Raw genomic sequence first — 23538 nt, 5'->3', positions numbered from 1 at the left:
TTTTTTTTTTTACTTTTCTGGGAGGGGGGGATATTTGTTGTCTGTTTGTTTCTGTTTTGGTTTTCATACTGACATGGGAATGATCATGTGACATTAATCATCTTGCTTACCACATATTCCATCAAGTGATTGGCATCTCATGGTTCTGTTCCATTCATGCATCTTTTATCATTTTAGTGGGTAATGGAATGGTTTCTTTTGGATGTATAGTGACGGATTTTCTGCTTTCAGCTCAGTGAGGATATCAACAATACCTGCCTTCGGAACTATTATGGAAACCGTAACGCAAAAAGAGGTACGAGTCTTCCATATTACAGACACCCACACAACCCACATATATTTGTCAATTTTAAAGTATTTAAATCTCTAGTTTATTGAAAAATGTACATGTTTGATTATTGTTATATAATAAATAAATACATCCCAACAGAACACAGTTCAGGGCTTTAAATACAACATAAAATGAAAAATATCAAATAAATAAATGTATATATTTATTATATATATATTATACATAATTATATATTTATTATTATTTACAGCAAAAAAAAAAAGTATAAAAATATAATCTAAATATATATAATTTGGACTAAGGTTTACAAAGTGTATAGAGAAATTCTTATTTATTTTTGTGTCATATGTGTGTTTATTAGCTGCTAGAGAGAGTGAAAATGCAGCTGGCCTCTTTTCTGGAAGACCCCCAGTATCAGGACCAGCATTCTTTGCACATGGAAATCATCAAAACATTTGGAAGAGTAGGACCCAATGCAGAGCCACGCTTCAGAGATGAATGTGAGCGTCATCACGATGTATTCACTTGCATATGCAAAGTTTTTCACTGTTTGCACAGAGGAAAAACACCATAGCGTATCGTAATGTGATGATAACAGTACCGTCATGCTTCTGTGGCTGTGTTTACCCTTTAGTGCACATACATTATACTGTGGCCGAAGTATTTTCTGTTTCTTTCATGTCCTGTTATCTGTCTGTTTATTTTTTCCACAGTTGTTCTTCCTCATTTGCACAAACTGGCTCTGTGCAACAACCAGCAGACAGTGGAGAGTAAAAGAATTGACATTGCCACTCAACTGTTTGAGGCATACAGCGCCTTATCCTGCTGTTGTATCCTTTTATATATTTCTAAATTTGACTTCTAATTGTGTGTGTTTAGAACCACCTTTCAACTTGTCTTACATAGCAAGGTTTTGACTATTAGCATGAAAGGAATACTTCACCCAAAAATGAAAATGTATGAAAAATTTAGATGAAGTTTTTTTTTTGTTCATCTGAACAGATTTGGAAAAATGTAGTATCACATCACATCCTCTGCAATGAATGGGTGCCGTCAGAATGAGAGTCCAAACAGCTGATAAAAACATTACAGTAATACACAAATAATCCACGTCTCCAGTCTATCAAATAATGTCTTGTGAAGCAAAAATCTGCTTGTCTGGAAGAAACAAATCTATCTTTTTTTTTTCTTTTTTTTTACTTGGAAAAACCATCTTAAACTTTCGCCTCTGTTGAAAATATGTGTCCTCTATACTTAGTATTGTATTACACGTAACGGATAACATATATATTTTTTACATTTTGTTTATTCATATAATTTTATACAATTCCGTTAATTGAAAAGCTGTTTGTGTCTAAATCAGCATCTGTTTCTCAGTGGGACAGCTATTTAAAAACCTGAAATTTGCGTAAACCAATCAGATTGTAACGTCATTTTGTCAAGCCTTTGCTATTTTGGGGATACATCAGACAATCCATGAACAGTCAGGGCAATCATTTGGCTGACCGTTTCAGGCTTTTTTCAACGAATCAATCAAGCGGTTTTATTGTTTTTGTAAGCCTCAGTAATGCCCAGCGGTTTGCATTTCCAGAAGTTGATTTTTCTCTAAGAGGGAACATTTTGATTACAAATTGAAAACAGATAGACAGCGGAATTGGACTGTACACCTCCACTGCTGATGTTTGGGAGCAGGAGCCATCTTTCACTGGTTTCTCTACTGATTTTGTGGCGTATGGCAGCTTGCACAGTATAACCACAGTCTTACCTCCAGTTTCAACTTAATAACAGATACTGAACACACAGTCTGTGTGGCCACTTTCTCTCTGTGCTTTTTGAGTTTTTGAGCGATGGTCAACTATTTAAGCTGGACATGAGTCTCCATAGCTGGATTTGCATTCTCACTCTCTTTTTTTTTCCCCCTCCTTTTCTTCTGAGAGCTTGGTCGTTGCGAAAATTTTTGCATATCCCACTGGCAGGAAAAGAAAGAAAATAAACCTCAGCCATTTTTGTACACTAAATTGCAGGGTGGATGGCAGAATTTGTCGTTAACTGCTCTATGATGTTGTCTGTTTGAGCGAAGAGAGTCTAGCCCAGCCCTTTGGTCAGGATTCCCAGCATACATGCCTTTGCAGATGCTCTTTTGTCTTGTTTCATTTTATTTTTGTCTGCTGTGTCACAGTGGAGACCCCCCTGTAGCAGTGGCTTGCCCCCCAGGCAGTTTTGTAAAACCTCGTCCTGTCTGTGTTTTGAGGTTTTGCAACATGATCAATATGAGGTTGAGTCTGGATCATGGACTGTATACTGGTGTGTATTTACTGTAAAAGTGCAAGTCATTATGGGGTTTAACAGTGCAAATTTCTCACGGTTGGGTTTATATCAAGTTTTGTGGTGGTCATGGTTTCTGTTTGGTCGCTTTTAGGGGTGCGACGATCATCAGGCTGATACCAGTAACTCGAGTTAACACACTGTGTTTGTTGTTTCATTCATTTGCGGTTTTTAGTCGATTCAGCTGAATTACCAGTTATTCTTGAAAATCCAAATTCGTATAATATTTGGAATTAGTATTTATATTTTCAGGGGCATTGTGAGCAGAGGTGTCAATTACATGTTCATTTAGTAGAAATTTAATATTTAGCTGTATTAAGAATACATTTTTCACAGCAAATATTGGTGTATGCGGTTTAATTATTTATTTCAAATAATCAATTCATTGGTATATCATGTAACATCGTGGTGTAACATAATTAATTGGTAAATCATTTAACTAATTTCATAAAAGATAAACGGCCATAATTCTAGGTCTAATACAGTTTTAAATTTCGAATGACTTTTTTCTGTCTTGTTTTTGTTTTTACTCAGTGACTATTAGTTTTATAGTCGTTTTATTTTTCTTCAGTGTTTTAGTTAGTAATTTATTTCATGAAACATTTATAGATCAACAGCCCTAATTAGAGGTGTATTATATTATTCAATTTTGAATTAGTTTTTATTTTATTTTCAGTCTTTTTTGTTGTTTCCACTCTATTTTCATGTAGTTGTAGTTTTATCATTTCAATTTAATGAAATTATTAACAACCTGAATTATAGGTTGATTATAGTTTTACATTTTAAATTTTATTTTCATTTTTTTGTTGTTTAATTTTTCTGTTATATAGTTTCAATGTATTAAATTTTTATTGGAGTTATAGTATTTTTGCGCTGTAAGATTCTATTTACACTGACACAATAGCAGGATTTTCTTATTATGCTACTTATTGCAAATAATGGCAATTATCTGCCCCTCAGTATTGTAGCACATTATAAAACAATATAAAATAATAACGTATTGAGTGTAAATTATCATTTGAATTCAAATTATTAAGTGGATGCCACCTTATTAGGACAATAAAGCCCTCCCTACACCTACCCTAACCCTACCCGATACTTTTTCAACTTTTTGATTATTTCCTTAAATTTTATTGAAAATAAATGCCTTTTCAATGTGATATGAGATTTGAAAAGGGAGAAAAAAAAGTCTAAAAGACTATGGCACGTGTTTTACCATCTACACCACTGGAGCTGATGTTTGATGGTCGTCTTTTGTAGTGTTGACTACCCCAATCACACATTGGTTGGCGGAGTTAGTGTAAATAACCTCTGCCAACAAAGCGATAGTGTAAATTGACACTCCGTATATTTATTTAAATTTTTTTTTTCTCCCCAAGTATGCATACTGAACTGTAGATGGGTAGACGTGTATATTTCACAGGTATGTTTGACAGTCTTTTCTTAACTCCGGGGCTTTAGTTATTTCTGAAGAACTCATGGTGAATCATTTCCTCCCTGGACTGAGATGTTTGAGGACAGATATGGAGCAGCTCTCTCCGGAGCACGAGGTATTAAATCAAGATTTCAAAAAACATTTATCTTTGATTGCAGCATATAATCATTGCTGTTAAAGGGTTAGTTCACCCAAAAAGGAAAATTCTGTCATTAATTACTCACCCTCGTGTTGTTCCAAACCCGTAAGACCTTCGTTTATCTTCGGAACACCAATTAAGATATTTTTTATGAAATATGAGGGCTCTCTGACCCTCCCATAGACAGCAAGGTAACTACCACGTTCAAGGTCCAGAAAAGTACCAAGATGATCTACAAAGTAGTCCGTGTGACATCAGTGGTTCAACTGTAAAGTTACAAAGCTACGAGAATACTTTTTTGCGCAAAGAAAACAAAAATAACGACTTTATTCCACATTTTCGTCTCTACTGTGTCACTTGTGGACGCGCGTTCACGACAGTATCATGACGTCATCACGCTGGATTTGGGTCAGCACCGGTGTAGTGCCGAAATTTACACCCTGCCAGATTATGCACCCCCTAGTATTGGTAGGTTTAGGAGTAGGTGTGGGGGAGGGGTTAGGATTGGGGTGGGATTGGAATTAGGCAATCAGGTAGCGACTTCAACGAGGGGTGCATAATCTGGCAGGGGTGCAGAATTCGGCACAACAACAGTGCCGCCACACAACACGAGGGTGAGTAATTAATGACAGAATTTTCATTTTTGGGTGAATAACCCTTTAATAGTGTTTATCGTCTGTTTGATTACGTCATTACCTGAATTTTACCGTACATTTCTGCCATATGTACATCAATTTGACATAGTCACCACACATAGTCATAGTTGACATAGTCACTGACAAGCTACTGCTAAATATATTGTAGAAACTTAATTTTCTGTAAAGCTGCTTTGCAATGATTTGTATCATGAAAAGCGCTATGCAAATAAACTTGAATTGAATTGAATTGTATGACACAACTACAACAACCACCACCTATAATTCTTAATTAAATACAGACCCATAACATTGTGTGCTTTTCCAAAGCCTGGTCTAGTCTTGTTGTCCTAACATTTTATCACGCTGCATGTCGTGTAACCCAATTTCTATTTATTTAATTTCCTTTGCCTAGTAATGTCCAGCTGATGTGCGTGTGTCTGCGTGTATGTCAGACTTCCCAGCAGTGCTCTAAGAATACTCCCTCTTTTCCCGTTTGTCCTTTAGGTTATTCTCAGTTCCATGATAAAGGAGTGTGAAATAAAGGTGGAGAACAAAGGCATTGGAGAGGCACAAGGGTGAGAAGACAAACTCATTCATTTCATTCATACAGTCACCATGTTTAGTGTTCTTATTTACTGCAAATGAAGCCTCATCACTAAGAGGAAAATCTAATGAATACAGTGCCTGCTTCTCCTGTTTTAGTTTAAATAATTCCCTGGCCACAAAACAAAACAAGCGAACAAGTGCTCATTTAGTAGCGGAGTAAAAGTAAATAATTTTACAAGAGTTCTCAAGAACACGTACTCAGGAATTCTTTGCACATGTTAATTTCCTCAACGATTTATCCGTTTGAGTTCAGCTTGGGTTTGACTCAGTGTCTCCACTGCTAGATAGTTCCCATCGGGCATTGCAGGCCACTGGTTTAGCCACATAATTATTGCAAACCCGCTCCATTTGGGCTGTGCCTGTAGGCCAATGGTACTGCTGCTTCATATTACACTTATAGCAGCTGTGTAAAGCTACATGGACACTTACACTGTTATTTATTTAATATTTCCACTCCAAATTTGGTGCTGACTGTTTTTTCCTTATATAAAGCGTAGTATAATATGCACAATGGATTTTTATTTGCTGAAGTTTGCGATTTTCAAGAGTTGAATGACTTTGTGAAGAAGTGAGAGGGTATGTACAGTCAAGATTTTTGCTTGCTAAGGACTCTCTCTAACTGAGGTTTCCAAAACGAAACATACCCAGCCTGCGAACGCGTGTGGCACTCTTTAAAACCTTTAACCTAAAGATGTGGCTTGATTATAAACAGCACTTGTCTTTTAAATTTCACAGTTGGTATCGTAGCAACGCTTCCAGTGGTTTTGTTGAGATATTTATAAATGTTCGAACTTTATAACTGCAGTGAAGTCTATGATTGTGACTGTCACTACAAGTCATGATACATCAATTGAGTCTGCCTCTCCCAAATGGTGTGGGTTGTTCTGGGATCTTTATATTTAATTAGTTGGGCGGGTGACATTTACAGCGTGAATGTTTAGGGGAAACAAGTTCAAGAGCAAGATGTAAAAAAAGATGCGAAAGACAAAGTGATTTACTGAGTGTTTTTAAGCATAAAACCGAGATGGTGGTAAAATCTTCACTCAAAAATGATTCCGTTCATCACATAACTATGTGTTATTTCTTTTGCATGACCTTGCAAAGTTTTATTCACGCCCAATCTGCCAAAATGTGACAACGGACATATTATATATACAACTAATATATTGCAAAAAAAAAGAAAAAATTATCAGAGAATCCAGAAAAACACACAGTTCACAATTTTCACAAAAATATTGAGCAGCACAACAGGTTTCAGCTTAGATAATAATAAGAAAATTCAGCTTTGCCTAAACAGGAAGAAATTACATTTAAACATTTTTAAATTTGTAAGTTCACAGTAATTTAGGTCTTAATTGAAAGCAAACGCGTGTAACAGTATATTGGATCCGGGTAGCTCTTAAAGTGACAGCAGTCTAATATACCTGCTGTCTGTCATTCATATTAATCAAACAACAAAAGAGAGAAAATCTCTCACTGTTCTTGACTAAATCACTTTTGTAGCTTTAAGAAATACATTTAATTAACACAGTGAAGAATATGCAGTGTTTTTATGTATTTGATTACTTTATACAGTGAATGAAGCATTTCTTATTTATTTGTTCTACTGTAGTATTTTTGTCCTATTGCTTCTAATTCAAAACATTATTCAAATTCGAAATGGATTATGTAAGCCTAGAAAGCCAGCAAATAGCACTTGCATCTAATCACAAAAACAGCTCTCAATTCATTTTAGCGCGATCTCACAATGTTTCATTATAATCAGTGAAGCTCTTATTTACATTGTGTTACACTTAGTTACAATGAGAGGATTTGCGAGCATGCAGGCAAAAATTCAACATTTAGAGGTTTGTGAATTCTGACTAACTTGCCCGCAGTGGCCAATCACAGGTGTTCAAGTAATCAACAGATATGTCTGTGACCTACTACACTGCTCAATGCAACAAAAACACGTTGTAAATAGAAACAATTGATGCTTTCCAGAGCGCAAACACAAATACGCACTGGAGTCTTTACCAAATTGGTTTTGGCAATATCCTATTATTACAGTTTAACTGGGGCTGCTTTTGACTCCGTGAGAAAGTAGATGTGTGGCATGAGAGTGTGAGAACCGTGTCAACTGCATGAGTCTCACGCTGAATGATAGATAGTAGGGATGTTCATTTCGGTTATTTTTCCTAACCGACAACCGATGCTCGTTAACAGATTATTAACTGTTAACCAACAAGATTTAATTAAATTAGAAAGGATACGTGTCTGTGAAAAAATACTAACATTTGTTTCCCGGGGATTAATTTTACATGCGCAAAAAGCAGCAAACAACAGATCATGAGGATTCACATGGTCATCATATCACATCACGCACATGCAGCGCTTCTGCGAGCGGAGAAGAACATAATAAAGCTAGGCTATAGGCCTATATATATAACAATAAATAGGCTTATACGAGAAATATATTTTTTACTTAATTAAGAAAACAAAAGAAAAACTGTGCAACAAGTAGCCTAGTATTCAGAGTTTCAGTTCATTTTTGTGCTGCGCGAAAGGAAACCAGACGGCAGAAAGCAGCATCCTATTTATTTGACTTATTTTACAAAAGCACAAAGATTTGTTTTTATTGTGAATGTACACAATTCCGATTATCTTTATGACTAAAAAGAGTAGTTGCTTCCACTATTAGAAGGAAAAAATTCAAATGATTGTGCTAGCGCCGCATGCACGCACACAGTTAAGCATTGCTACCTTGACAATGCAGCCTGCTCATATTCATAATAAAATACAGTCAGTCAAACACACTGCTCGGTTTAAATATGTAGTAAAATCTGTACTGTTAATCGTTATCACTGTACTGCCGTGAATGATGTTATGCAAACCATTTTGTTTTAAGTGGATATTGGAATGTGAGTAAAGTACATAATAAATAATATTTTGGCATTCAAATACATCGCGAATATGGAAACATTTGATTTTGTGTCGAATGAGAGACGCAACGTTGGTTTAAGTTTCGTTTTAGCCTTAATGAATTTGTTTTGGCTTGTCGTTTAGCTATAGCTTCTTATATTTTTAATTCTTGTTCTTTTCTAAATACTGTTAATTGAAAGGGTTTGTTGTGGAGTGAGGGGAACTAAAATAGCCTAGCTATGTTTACAGTGTTTATTATAATGTTTGTAAACATTTCGTATCGGCATTAAGCCTATTTCTGAATGAAATAATAAAATGCGATTTAGACGCGACTTTGTTTTTTTTTCCTCTAAAAAAAAAAAACTTTTTTATATACGCGTAGCGTATTTCAACCATGCAGCAAACCTTTTTAAATATTTTGATAAATTACTAAAAATAAATAAATGACTTTTTAAACCATCTAACTGATCGTATTAATCTGTCAAAATTCTTCACGGTCGGTTAACGGTTAACCGGTTAAAATGAACATCCCTAATAGATAGATAGATAGAGAGAGAGAGAAAGAAAGCGAGAGTGTGGAAAATATTTATTTGATCCCCTGCTGATTTTGTAAGTTTGCCCACTTACAAAGAATTGAAGGGTCTGTCATTTTTATGGTAGGTTTATTTTAATGTATGGAGACCAACCAAAAAATCCAGAAAAAAACACATTATATAAAAGTTAGAAATGGATTTGCATTTCAGTGAGTGAAATAAGTATTTGATCCCCAAGCAAAACATGACTTGGTACTTGGTGGCAAAACCCTTGATGGCAAGCACAGAGGTAAGATGTTTTTTGTAGTTGGTCATCAGATTTACACACATCTCAGGAGGGATTTTGATCCACCCCTCTTTACACATCCTCTCTAAATCCTTAAGGGTTGTTGGCTGTCTTTTGGCTACTCGAAGTTTCAGCTCCCTCCACAGATTTTCTGTAGGATTGAGGTCTGGAGACTGGCTAGGCCACTCCATGACCTTAATGTGCTTCTTTTTGAGCCACTCCTTTGTTGCCTTGGCGGTATGTTTCGGGTCATTGTCATGCTGGAAGACCCATCCATGACCCATCTTCAGTGTTCTGGCTGAGGGAAGGAGGTTCTCTTCCAAGATTTTACAGTACATGGCCCCGTCCATTTGCCCCTCAATGCGGTGAAGTTGTCCTGTACCCTTAGCAGAAAAACGGCCCCAAAGCATAATGCTTCCATCTCCGTGCTTGACTGCAGGGATGGTGTTCTTGGGGATGGGATGTTCACAGCGTCTTGTCTCCATTGGCAACATGCCGATTTGTGTCGATTGCAAGTAACGTCGCAGGTATCGGAGAGTGCAAGTGGCGATTGCAAGTGGCATTGTAAGTTAGTTTCTTTTTTCTTGTCTTCACCACCTGGCTACTGTTGTAAAATGTTGAGAGATTCAAACAAAAAGTAATCAATAAATAGAACAAAATAAAAAAGACTGCAAGTGACGTCGCTAGCGGTGAAGTTGTCCTGTACCCTTAGCAGAAAAACAGCCCCAAAGCATAATGCTTCCACCTCCGTGCTTGACTGCAGGGATGGTGTTCTTGGGGATGGGATGTTCACAGCGTCTTGTCTCCATTGGCAACACGCCGATTTGTGTCGATTGCAAGTAACGTCGCAGGTATCGGAGAGTGCAAGTGGCGATTGCAAGTGGCATTGTAAGTTAGTTTCTTTTTTCTTGTCTTCACCACCTGGCTACTGTTGTAAAATGTTGAGAGATTCAAACAAAAAGTAATCAATAAATAGAACAAAATAAAAAAGACTGCAAGTGACGTCGCTAGCGGAAGCGCAAGTGTCTGAGAGTGCAAGGCTGCAGCCAGACCCTTCTCAAGGATTTAGAGAGGATGCGTAAAGAGGAGTGGATCAAAATCCCTCCTGAGATGTGTGCAAGCCTGGTGACCAACTACAAAAAGCGTCTTACCTCTGTGCTTGCCAACAAGGGTTTTGCTAAGTACTAAGTCATGTTTTGCTTTTGGATCAAATACTTATTTCACTCACTGAAATGCAAATCCATTTCTAACCTTCATATAATGTGTTTTTTCTGGATTTTTTGGTTGATATTCTGTCTCTATCCGTTAAAATAAACCTACCATAAAAATTATAGTCCCTTCATGTCTTTGTAAGTGGGCAAACTTACAAAATCAGCAGGGGATCAAATAAATATTTTCCCCACTGTATCAGCAGCTGGTGCTTATACGACCCTTGATTGGTGGGTGGATTCTGACCTATGAATGCGGTGATGTCTATTTCAGGTCCATCTCTATTGCAGCGAGTCTGGTGGGTGAGGACGCAAAGACCAAGTTTCTAAGTAAGATGGGCCAGCTGACCACCTCAGGTGCCATGCTGGCGAATGTTTTCCAGAGAAAGAAATGAGAGCTGTTTTGGGTGTTTCCCATGAACCATCCACTTTCTGGGATCTCCTACTTGAAGTCAATTGTCTGCCTTTCTTTTGTTCGTCTTTGATTTGATAGGCTATATTTTTAACATATTTATGTCTTAAATTTTTTCCAGCCTCCAAAGAAATTTGCACTCATGTTTCAATGTTTTCCTTTTTTTTAATTTCTATTTTATTTCAGAAGGCTTATTTGCATCACTAGACTTTTTGTTTGTTTGTTTTTTGGACAATGTGAACTTTATGAAATCAAAACAATGATTCCTTCCTCGTCTTGTTGTCTTTTATGTGTTGCTGTGTCTCTGGAGAATATTTTCTATGAGTGTGTAAAATTGTCTGGGGTTTTGTTTCTCTTATTTTGGATATACTCCAACAGTAAATAACTGTAAAATACAGTGAATCAAGAGAACAGTACCCATTATCATGTATATTTGAAAATTCGTGTCGTAAGATAATAAAATGTGAAGACTACTTATGTACTTCTGATTCAGTGTGTTGTCTCTTGAACGCTCTCTTAGACGTCTGGCTTGACAGCAGTCATAATAAATCTGCACTTAAGTACTTCTGATACAGCAAATCAGTAGCACATTGTTTGCATGAGGTTCATTTCAGTTTATATACAGCATATCTCTAATGCAACTGAATTGTGCTGCATATTTTGCACTTCGACAGGTGTTACTACAATAAACGCTTGGCCTTGAAAACCAACGAAAAACTTGAGAACATCAAAGCCGTGCCTTGTTTTCCTCTGCATTTGGAGCAAAGGTTTTAAAGTTCAAGGGCCCCTTGATCACGTGGTCAGCAGTTGGCGGGAGGAAATACTGCCATGATTCTACAGAAGCCTGTGTGTTTGATCATTTATTGACTGAAGGAAAACGAAATTTGCATATTAATTTAAATTTGTAACTTTTGTGTTTACCCTCAGCGCTTGTGTAACTTTTATTCTTTCATCCAATTCATGAAAAACGACAGAGCTCGTATTTGCATAAAATATTTTCTCTAGCACGAGGTAACCTGCGCATGATTTGGAGCTGATCTACTGTAGTATGTGGAAATGTATCAGCTGGGATAAGTTACTCATGAGCGCAGGGCAAGAGTTGAAGAGCACTGTGAGTCCAACGTGATCTCATGATAATTAACGTACAAAACTGATGTATTGACGACACCTAAAAATGAATCCTTATGAATATTGAAATCGCGGCATTAATTTTATTTAGGAACATTTCCAAGCCCGGAGAGAGCGGCTGCATAAAACCACGGGAACATTCTGCCTCTCTGTGTTTTTATTCCGGTTGCGTTGTTGACTGAGTGCATAACAAGACAGCAAACAGGAACTAAAAAGCTTTCAGTTCCGGCCAATATGTGACCACTTTGATGGCAAGTTATGAAGGAGTTTTGGAGACTTTTTTAACTTTTTAATCTAATGATTCTGTCTTGTCTTATTTTAACTAAATTTGTCATTTTTTTACTTTTAATGTCATGGTTTTGTCTTTTAATTGTAATCATTTTATTTATTTATTTTTTAAAGAGTTATTTTTGCCTTTTATTGTGATGGGATAGTTTAGAGTTGACAGGAAGTGAATTGAGAGGGAGAGGGAGGCAGGATTCAAACTCGGGACACCCATAGCACAACAGCCCTGTATGTCGGCGCACTGCCCACAAGGGTATCGGCACCATTTTGATCATTTTATGTCATAATTTCAACTTTTTATTTCATGATTATGGCTTAGTATGTCATATGTTGACTTTTTATCTCAATTACTTAGTTAATCTTAGTAAATTATTATTTAATTTTGTCTCATTTTGTCTCATTCATATTATTAAAGGGTTAGTTCACCCAAAAATGAAAATTATGTCATTAATTACTCACCCTCAAGTCGTTTCAAACCCGTAAGACCTTCATTCATCTTCGGAACACAAATTAAGATATTTTTGATGGAATCTGAGAGCTGTCTGACCCTACATAGACAGCAATACAACTGAAATGTTCCCAAGTCCAGAGACGTAGCAAGGAGATCGGTAAAATAATCCGTGACATCAGGGGTTCAACCGTAATTTTACGAAGCTACAAGAATACTTTTTGTACACAAAAGAAAAAAAAAAGACTTTATTCAACAATTCGTCTCCGCCGCATCACCCTGTAGCGCCATTTTGGAGAGTATTCGCTGGATGTAAACAACGTATGCTGTTCTGTGTCAGCTGCGTCACACGGATACGCTGTTTTCGTTCAGATCAAATCACAACAACGTAGGAAACAGATCCAGTGTCGTCTATGTTGTTGTCTATAGAGGGTCAGACAGCTCTCAGATTCCATCAAAAATATCTTAATTTGTGTTCTGAAGATGAACGAAGGTCTTACGGGTTTGAAACGACATGAAGGTGAGTAATTAATGACAGAATTTTCATCTTTGGGTGAACTAACCCTTTACGTATGTCAAAATTGACTTTTTATACAATAATTATGATTTTTTTTATCTCAATTTTCATTTTGACATAGAAAGACAGAATTATCTGATATTTTAAGACTTCTTGACCTTAACACACAAAGTGGTCTGTGTCCACTGGTGTACTCTCTATGATGTCATTTCCTGTTCTTTTCAACATTTTAATGTTGGTTGCCCTACACAACTTTGATTTGATGTATACATGTGTGTATATATATATATGTGTGTGTATACATATATAACATATTTATGTTAAAGTCTAATGCAAACTCTGATTGATAGATAGATAGATATATATATATATAAAAAAAAAATGTATATATACAGTCATGGCCAAAAGTTTTAGCAGTGATTTGTGACATGGTGCTCCGTCATGCTGGAAAACACGTGGATCATCACCAAATTGCTCATGGATCGTTGGAAGAAGCCGCTCTTGCAGGACGTTTTGATACCAATCTTTATTCATGACAGGGTTTTTGGGCAGAATTATGAGAGAGTCCACTCCCTTGGTTGAAAAGCAACCCCACACATGATTGGTCTCAGGATGCTTCACTGTTGGCACAACACAGGACTCATGGTAGTGTTCACCTTTTCTTCTCCGAACAATCGATTTTCCAGATGTCCCAAACAGTCGGAAGGGAGCTTCATCAGAGAAAATAACTTTGCACCAGTCTTCTGCTGTCCAGTCCTTATTCCTGCAGAATTTCAGTCTGTCCTTGATGTTTTTCTTTGAGAAGTGGCTTCTTTGCTGCCCTTCTTGACACCAGGTCATTGTCCAAAAGTATTGGCCTCACTGTGCATGCAGATGCTTTCACACCAACCTGCTGCCATTCCTGAGCAAGCTCTGCACTGGTGTTGACACGATTCCGTAGCTGACTCCTCAGAGGAGACGGTCCTGGCACTTGCTGGACACTCTGGGACATCCTGAAGACTTCTTCACTGCAGTCGACCCCCTCTCCCCCCTATCAGATGATCCGGTAAATGGTTCTTTCAGGTGCAATATTCTTTGTAGCAATTTCCTTGATGTAAAGCGATTAAAATAGAAACCTTTTCTAACAATATACACTACAGTTTAGAAGTTTGGGGTCAGTACATTTTTATTCTTTCTTTTATTCAGCAAGGATGTGTTAAATTGTTAAGAAGTGATAGCAAAGATTTATATTGTTAGAATATATTTATATTTTGAATAAATGCTGTTCTTTTTTACTTTTTTTATTCATCAAAGAATCCTGAAAAAAGTATCGCAGTTTCCAATAAAATATTTGGCAGCACAACTGTTGTCAACATTGATAATTCTAATAATAAATCAGCATATTAGAATAATTTCTTAAGGGTCACGTGACACTTTATACTGGAGTAATAGCTGATGGAAATTCAGCTTTGCATCACAGAAATAAATTATATTTTAAAGGATATTAAAATAGAAACCATTATTTTATATTGTAATTACATTTAGCGAGATTACTGTTTTTTTCTGTATTTTTGAACAAATAAATGCAGCCTTGATGAGCATAAGAGACTTCTTTAAAAATGTAAAAAAAAAAAATTTGAAATTACTTTGAAATTTCTTTTAAAAAACATTACAAGTCTTACTGATCTAAAACTTTTGAACGACAGTGTATATTTATATTTATATATAATTTTATATCATTAATATATCATTATGTATTATGAAATTACAGCACAGCACATGAGTGAGAATAACACGATATCCGCCTTTGATCTTGTTGGTATCTGCTCCTCTTCGAGAGGTCAGAACTGTCCGTCTTGACTGCGCTTATTTCACTCCTCCCCTCACTGCAGCCGCCTACTCTCGCCTACATTTCAGGCGAGGCGAGGCGCATCTAAAACAAGCCTATTATTTAAAATGGGAATTTCTCTGGATTTACAAAATCTTGGGAATTTTTGGCATAACATAAATACACAGCTGCATGAAACACAGTGCAAGTAGTTTTGGGATATTTTATTACAAAAATCTTACATATTGTGCCTTTAACCACAGCTGTCGTCATTTATTTTTGTCTGTCAGTGGCAGCAGGTATGCGATAAAATTTCAAATTGGAGCCTGTATTACTTCGATTCTGGCACCCATGCATATACACATGTAATATGTAATATATATATACACATATGTGTATATATATATATATATATATATATATATATATATACATACACACACATATTAGAATTTTCTCCTGTTGTTGCATCACCCTGACTTTTTTTTTAATTTATGCCCCACAAAACATGCAATGTTTTTAATTATGAAAGCATAACATATTCACATAGGTTGGATTGGTTCAGTGTTGTTTTTCCGTGCTAGAACAACCAGTCTATTGTGACATCTCCATATCTACCTGACATAGCAGCTTTGAAAGGCCTCCATGAATTAAGGACACCATGTTCACCTGATTTGCATGTGGGGTGGTGCGGTAGCTGCATGATGGAGAGTGCATGGATGCCAAAACATGCCCTTCAGCTTTACTGATGACTGTTATTCAAAGCAGGCAGTGGTGGCTTAAAGGAACAGACACACGGCAGCTTTGTTCTTGAAAGCGAGAGGGATGGTGAATTAGTGAAACTTCTGGCAATGTTTCAAACACCCCCACATACGTCCCGAAAGCATCGCTATCTGCCTCATTCACCCACTAAGACAGATGCCAAGTGAGCAATTATGAGCTGACAGTTAAACCTCATAAGAATTACGAGCAAACAACTCACAGTTTAACATTACATAGAATGACCTTCTGCTCAGAGAGGCCACAAACTAGTGGACCATTACTTTCTAATCTCATTAAGAAACATTATTCGTCATTTAACTATATGTTATTCTTCTGAAAACTGTAAGTTCCAGGACCACAAAACCAATTTTAAATTTTTAAGAAATTAAAGGGGTCATATGATGCGAATTCAAGTTTTACGTTCTCTTTGGAGTGTTACAAGCTGATTGTGCATAGATAAGATCCCTGAAGTTGCAAAGACTAAGGTCTCAAAACCAAAGAGATATTCTTTATCAAAGTTAAGACTCTGCCACGCCCCCCGTGTGCAGCACATTTTATGGAGGACTGTTTCCTGATCCTGGTAGAGTAGACTACAATGCCGGCTGTTCTGACTCACAGATTGTAAGTACGTTTTTTTATATTTAAAGAATTTGCCACTGATGATTCAAACGCGAGTTTTGGGCAGTGTAGAGTAGCACTTGTTGTTTGTCATTTCTCCGATCACAATGCAGATATGGTTTTATGTTTATGCGGCGCGATGCAACGCGTAAAAAGACAGTATAAGTCATTATAATCCGTAATTATGTCCCCACTGGATGCAACAAATGCCTCGTTTATAATGGGTTTTAATGTTTTTGTCTCGTAGCTCCGACCGGACAAGGCATCACAGTATGGTAAGGGGCATAACATTTGCGTCACACGCTTGAGGTATTCGGCCAATCACAACGCACTGGATAGCTGGCCAATCACAGCACACCTCGCTTTTCAGACCGATGAGCTTTGTAAAAATCTACGCGTTTCAGAAAGGCGGAGCATAGAGGAGAAACAATAATGTACAGTATATGGAAAGTCATGTGTTTTTAAACCTTAAACCGCATAAACACATTTCATTACACCAAATACACAAAATAATGTTCTTTTTAGCAGCATTATATGACCCCTTTAAGGTTTATCTGCTGAAATTAATAGGAAAATGGGATGATATTAAGTAGGCTATAGGCCTGCAAAATATTTAATGCTCAAAATATGGGGTTTGTCATAGTAAACAGTAAACTACTGTATTTGCACTACAAACCAGTGTATTTATGATTATGATAATAAATATTATAAATACCCATTTGCAATTTTTTTGTACAGCTAAAATCACTGGAAATGGCTGACAATAGAAGCCTTGCACATTCAAGTTCAAAATGCTGCACCTGTTCTTATGTTAAAAAAGGGTGGACAGTGGACAGTACAATTAAATATTTACTCACAACAACTATAGTCTTTGAGACCAGGCTCATCCATTTTTATAACCGATTTCATAACTATTTTATTAATAAGTTGTTGACTTTGCTTGTCTAAAGCATTGCAAATTAGTCTCACTCCAGGTGGCATAGCAACCATAAACAACCTAGCTATTTGATTGGACGAAAATCTGTGTAGTGCAGGATGAGTCAGTATAAGGCCAATAATAGAGCTGACATAAACTCAGATTTTACATCTTGCATTCTGAGTTTATATCTCGTAATTTTTTCCCCCCAGCCATGGAACAAAAATAAAAAAGGTATAGGCTAATTGCGACTTTTTATCTCACAGTTTTCTTTTTTTACTCACAATTACGAGTTTCTATCTCACAATTCTGAGTTTTCTTCTCAGAATTTATACCTTTGCAAAAGTCGCAATTGCCTTTTTTTTTTTAATCCGATGGCAGAAAAAAGCTTCCATAAGTGAGTCTATGTTCAAAATTGTATACTTGCTCATTTTTTAAATGATTTCAAACATTAGTAGGCTATTCTTTGTGTTGATTTTAATCATATTTTGCATTAAAAGTTTTAACTTGACAGTTTAATCAAATTATGACTAGAGATAGATAGGTTCAAGTCAATTGCATTGCGTTGAGGGATAGGCCTACAATATTCCAGCTGTATACTCTGTTTCGTGTACACTAGCAAAAGATAGCTTCTATTTTGGATTTTTGGGGATATACAAGTATCTCACAACTTAAATGTATCTTCACTGCACTTTGGCTCTAGCGTAAATACACGTGCTTGACGTGGCGCTGTGCAACTAAACTGCTACAGACTTGAACGATAGAAACTGACAGTGATTGTCTGGTTACATGAACGTGACCCCGTTTATATGGGGACTACTTTGATTACGAGAAATGGGAGGAGCGTGTGGGAAACTGAGCAGCTTCCACATGACTGTAGAGCAGTGGAAACAGAGAGAGCAGCAGTCGAGGCGTGAGTGAGTGAGTGAGTGATCATCATGGGACATGCTCTCTGCGAATGAACCTCAGCAGTCTGGAGCTTCATCCCTTCATCCCAAAGCGCGCAGACGTCTGCTGCTGAACCTTCCTGGACAATACAACAGTACCGAAACTGAGATTACAGAGTCCTCTTTTAAAGTTTAGAAAAATGAGAGCGAGTTTTTCAGCTAGTTGGATATTTCAAGGATGGATCACACACTTCGTTCTTGCTCTGTGCACGCAGGTAAGTTTGCTTAGCCTATGTTTTTTTGCAAATGATTACAATACACCAAACTTCGTCTTTGAATTTAACGGAATTATTATAGGTAAACCGGGAATTTTATATTATGGGGAATTATGATTTTGCACTCTGTTTACTTTTTGGCCACCACAATGCCAAACTGCCTTATTCCCCTCTATTTATTTCAGCGCTTTGTTGCGAGAAGGGGTTGTGTAACGTTACATTAGCGATGTACGAATCGCGAATAACTCGTTCTTTTGAGTCGGACCTTTGCAATGAATCTCAAAAACCGGTCTGATCGCTTCGTTCGATCTGACTGAATCGCCCCAAACGGCTGTCAGTGTCGTGTCAACAATTTACCTATTTCTAAATTACCAGAGCAATGTATGTGTAGTGAACTGAGGATTTGACTGGTAGGGCGAAAAGTAAGTAGCTAATAGCCGAATGGGGGCATGTTAAAGAATAAAACGCAATGCAAATTATGTTTGTGACTTTATTGACTGTTTTGTCAACACGCGCACGAAACGAGTTGGTTTTAATAAACAGCATTGAATTTTTTCAGTCAAGTGAAGTACATGAATTTGAACATTGTTTGACATTATTAAATCTCAGATTAATTATGGCTGCAACAAACTAAACTGGGACCCTGTTAATTACAGTGAAGTCCAAATAATGACGCGATGACAAGAGAATTGATGACTCTTTTAAAAAAAACTTTCATTGAAAGGAACTGTTCAAAAGAACCGCTAGTAGTTGGATGTCAAGTCACTAATTTAGTCTGTGGCTCAAAATTGAAAAGACCTACCTAGACAGGCATTTTTGACCGAACGTGCTCTCTAGGTTGGCCGCTCACAAAGTTTTGAAACACTTCCCCACTTGTTGTTGAAATACAAACAACTTGTTTCATTTGAATAAATTGGGGTTTCTTCCTGAATATGTGTTTTTTGTTTTAGTGAAGTGAACTAGTCCCTTGTTTAGACAAAGCTTGTTGTCATTAACAAATCTGATAAGGAAATTATATTTCCTCATGAATTTCCATGATACCCATGGATTTTCCTGAGATGATGGATATATCCAATGATCCGTGATCAATCCCAGGAAACCTAAATAGGAAATGTTTGCTTCTGCTTTTTTTGTTTTTGTATTTGCTTGAGAGAGATAAAGAGAGCTTTCATATTTCATAAATTGCCTTCTGTAGTCCCTAAACAATATTTCTCTTCCATTTCTATTATTTGAAAATATATGTTGGCTAGAATACAGAAAACTAAGGCTTTGCCCGTGTTGCTCATTTGAAAACAATTAATTTTTTCACTGTGCTGTGCAAAAAAAGTTGAATCTGAGCATTATTTCTACCTATTTTAACAGTCTATAGAAGCACCTACTTCAGCCAAGTCCTTTTCACCCCCACGAGAGCCCAGTATGCTGAGCTTGGCACTATTTTCAATTTTTATTGTCTTTTACATGAGTGACGGCTGGATTTTCTCAGATTTGCACTGAATTAAAGGATTGCATTTAATTCTGCCCTGCTGTTAAACCATGGAATGCTTTTGTGGTATCTGGAGGGATGTGGGTGGTGTTTTTTTTGCTTTTCTTCTTGTTTTTTTCTTCTTCTTCCGAGTTGGGCAATATCCACCCACCATACACACACTCCCCCACGCTTTCATTCCCTGATGCTTTTACCACTCAAATAATCCTTATTCCTTGAAGATTCTCATTCCGACCAGAGCAAATGTTCAAATAGGCCAAACGTTGTGTAGTTTTTGTGTTACTGTAGAAATCACCAAGAGGACTGGAGATACAGTGACCCCAAAAAGTATTTGAACGCTTTAGCCACACGCAAATATGCCTGAATGCCATTGCATCAGATTACAAAATAAGCAACTGGCATGCATTTAAATTTTTTTTAAAATGTGTGCTTCTCCCATGGCATCTATCTATCTATCTATCTATCTATCTATCTATCTATCTATCTATCTATCTGTCTATCTGTCTATCTGTCTGTCTATCTGTCTGTCTGTCTGTCTGTCTGTCTCATCTGTTGAAGTGACATGTTGCTGTAGTTTGGTCACAAGCATTTTATCATATAAGAGCCACTACGTTAGTTTAACTAATGTTGCAACTCTTAATTTCAGGCAGGACTGGCCATAAGCTGCCAACAAAATGAATATAAGCACAACGGGGGATGCTGCAGAAAATGTGAACCAGGTGAGCAGCAATACAGACTAGTTAATTATACTATGTAGAAGACCCTATAGAGCAAGCCATTCATTCATTTTATGGTGTGTGAGTGAAGCCTGTCTGGGAAAAATAAGATCAGGTCTAAATCTGCTCGTTTTTTCCCATTTAAAAAGCAGAAGGATAAGAAAAGAGGAAGAGGCCTTCACACACCCACACAAACTATAACCTACAATGACTTCCACTATACAATTAAAAGAATATAATCTTTTGCAATATGGATTCACTGACCTTTTCCAATGACCAAAACAGCAAACACATTTACGTCTTTAGATTAGCGAACTTATTGCACAATATTTCTTTCAATGCAGGAAAATATCTTTTCGCTCATTGTGATGGCAGTTCGAGCACAAAGTGCCTTGATTGTGGCCGTGAAGAATACCAGCCGGACTGGAACAGTGACACTAAATGTATTCCTCAGAAGTTCTGCGATGAAGGTCAGTGTCACTTACAGTTTTTCTCAGTAGCTTTGGTGCATTTCTCGAATCAGAAATTACATTTTCAAAACTACTTGTTCAACCTCCACATCGTCTAGTCATTTGTGCACATCATAAAAGCAGTTTCTCATTATTTTGAGCAAGTTGCGATTGCTTTGGTACATTCATGCAACTGATTATATACATTTGTCTGTGGTTTCCTACATTATGAGTTGCTATTGTCATGTTGTTCAAAATGTATTATATAGTTCTTTGTGTAATAGTCTTACCCCTCAAAACATCTAGTCATTAGTTCATCGTGTTAGTCATTAAATGCAAAATGGTTGATCTAGTTGTCATAAACTGTCCGCATATGACACATTTTTATTAAACTTTTTGTAAATTTGCCATGAATTGTGCAAAGTGAATCTTGACTTTCACTAATGAAGAGGATGTAGATCAACCAATGATAAACCAGTTCTCTGAAATAGCTCAAAGGTACATCTCAATCATCAATTGGAAAGCATATAGACAAAGGACAACACAACAGTTACAAATTATGACAGTGGACTTCCTAGTTTATTTTTTACATTTTTTTTCGACTTTGTGCCCATATTTCTTTTTCTTTTCTATATCACAATAATGTAATGTTTTTTTTTCAGACCACTAGTACAGGTGTAACTGTGAATCCTATCCAGTTTCTTTCAATCAATATCCCACATACAGTAATGTGTAAATTTGTACTTTTGAAATGGATATATGGCATACATAAGAAGTGCAGCCTTCTGCATTTCAATACAGTAACTGTCTTCCAAACTGTTGCCATAGTTTACATCATATTGACAACATGACTAAGGATTTTGACTATCTTGTTTGTGAACAATGACACAAGGACTTTTCATTCTGATGGCACTGATATGCTCATTGACAATAAATACTTACTTTTGAGAGATGAACTAAGGATTTTGAGTAAGTTACAGGCATTGTGTGGTGCTGTTTGTGCAAATTGTTTTGAGAAATGTACAGACTTCTTTGCAAATATTAAGGATGAATCGAGAAATGCACCAAAGCGACTGAGAAAAACTGTAATATGTGTAAAGAAAGAATATTGATTAATTGCGCATTATATTTTGACACCACGCGCTAATCATTCTCTACAGGTAAAGGATTTAACCGCACTCGTCCACGCAACCCTATAGCGGCTGAACCGTGTCGGTGCAAGCAGGGTTTCCACTGCTCTCTGATCAACTGCGAATACTGTGAGGCCATTAAAAAATGTCCTGCAGGAGAAGGAGTCGTAATGGGCGGTAAGAACTTGTGGTGACTACACAGATTTGACAATGAAAAAGATTTGATCATTTAAAATCTTATTCTGGGGGAAAATATTGATAAAGGGATAGTTCATGACATGAATAACATGAAGGTGAGCAAATGATGACAGAGTTTTCATTTTAGGGTGAACTATCCCTTTTATAAGTTTATTCAGAAGTTTAAAGTGGGAGACATTAATCATATGCCTTATAGATAGATGAAGTGGACCCGTAATTGAGAGTGCAGTAAATCATTGGCTGTTCCAGCTCTGTGGTTTTGAGCACAAAATTTAGTGCCAAATGGATACAGTTCACAGAAATGGATCTGGACATGCTGTAGTTTACAATTTATCTTTAGCATCTTGACATTTACACTGTAATTAAAATTTAAAAGCATCACAAGGCTTTCTATAGCTTTCTGTTATACTTTCTTTGAATATGTCTGGATAGATAGATAGATAGATAGATAGATAGATAGATAGATAGATAGATAGATAGATAGATAGATAAAATGAGAGATAGAGCAGTAGATAGATTGATAAAACAATAAATGGATTGAGAAAATAGATAGAGATAGATTGAGAGATAGAACGGTAGATTGATAAAACAATAAATGGATTGAGAAAATGATAGATAGATAAAAGTGAAAGTGACGTGACATGTGGCCAAGTATGGTGACCCATACTTGGAATTAGTGCTCTGCATTTAACCCATCCAAAGTGCACACACACACACCGTGAACACACACCCGGAGAAGTTGGGGGTGGGAGAGCGCGCTGTCACTCCCCCCCACCTACAATCCCTGCCGGTACGAGACTCAAACCATCTATCTTTCTATCTATCTCAAAGTCAGACTCTCTAACCATTAGGCGATGGATGGATGGATGGAATGGTAGATAGATTGATTGATGGATGGATGGAATGGTAGATAGATTGATTGATGGATGGATGGAATGGTAGATAGATTGATGGAATGGTTGATGGATTGATGGAATGGTAGATAGATTGATGGATGGATGGAATGGTAGATAGATTGATAGAATGGTAGATAGATTGATGGATGGATGGAATGGTAGATAGGTTGATGGATGGATGGAATGGTAGATAGATTGATGGAATGGTTGATGGATTGATGGAATGGTAGATAGATTGATGGATGGAT

General features: G+C 36.8%; 2 protein-coding genes across 14 annotated transcripts in view; both read left to right on the top strand.

The window, feature by feature from the left end:
• Window positions 1-11256, top strand: part of LOC107595141 (lisH domain and HEAT repeat-containing protein KIAA1468 homolog) — a 53727-nt gene extending 42471 nt beyond the window's left edge. For 11 of the 13 annotated variants that reach the window (XM_016285464.1, XM_016285465.1, XM_016285471.1 and 8 more), the window contains 6 exons: window positions 232-295; window positions 654-792; window positions 1006-1122; window positions 4079-4167; window positions 5334-5404; window positions 10638-11256. In XM_016285464.1, coding sequence (XP_016140950.1) covers window positions 232-295; window positions 654-792; window positions 1006-1122; window positions 4079-4167; window positions 5334-5404; window positions 10638-10758 — 601 coding nt within the window. In that variant the 3' untranslated portion in view covers window positions 10759-11256. Of the gene's footprint in view, window positions 1-231; window positions 296-653; window positions 793-1005; window positions 1123-4078; window positions 4168-5333; window positions 5405-10637 lie in introns of those variants that run through there. The other 2 variants (XM_016285473.1, XR_001610236.1) reach the window with 2 other exon arrangements.
• A 6849-nt stretch (window positions 11257-18105) lies between these two features.
• tnfrsf11a (tumor necrosis factor receptor superfamily, member 11a, NFKB activator) overlaps window positions 18106-23538 on the top strand; it is a 14180-nt gene continuing 8747 nt past the window's right edge. The window contains exons 1-4 of the mRNA XM_016285455.1: window positions 18106-18418; window positions 20548-20620; window positions 20962-21087; window positions 22227-22373. Coding sequence (XP_016140941.1) covers window positions 18344-18418; window positions 20548-20620; window positions 20962-21087; window positions 22227-22373 — 421 coding nt within the window. The 5' untranslated portion in view covers window positions 18106-18343. The remainder of the gene's footprint in view (window positions 18419-20547; window positions 20621-20961; window positions 21088-22226; window positions 22374-23538) is intronic.

The sequence above is a fragment of the Sinocyclocheilus grahami genome, unplaced genomic scaffold (genome assembly GCF_001515645.1).
Source record: "Sinocyclocheilus grahami isolate Dianchi unplaced genomic scaffold, SAMN03320097.WGS_v1.1 scaffold197.1, whole genome shotgun sequence".
Classification (NCBI taxonomy): Eukaryota; Metazoa; Chordata; class Actinopteri; order Cypriniformes; family Cyprinidae; genus Sinocyclocheilus; species Sinocyclocheilus grahami.
Note: the sequence above shows the minus strand (reverse complement) of the source record. Positions and strands in the feature narration are given on the sequence as shown.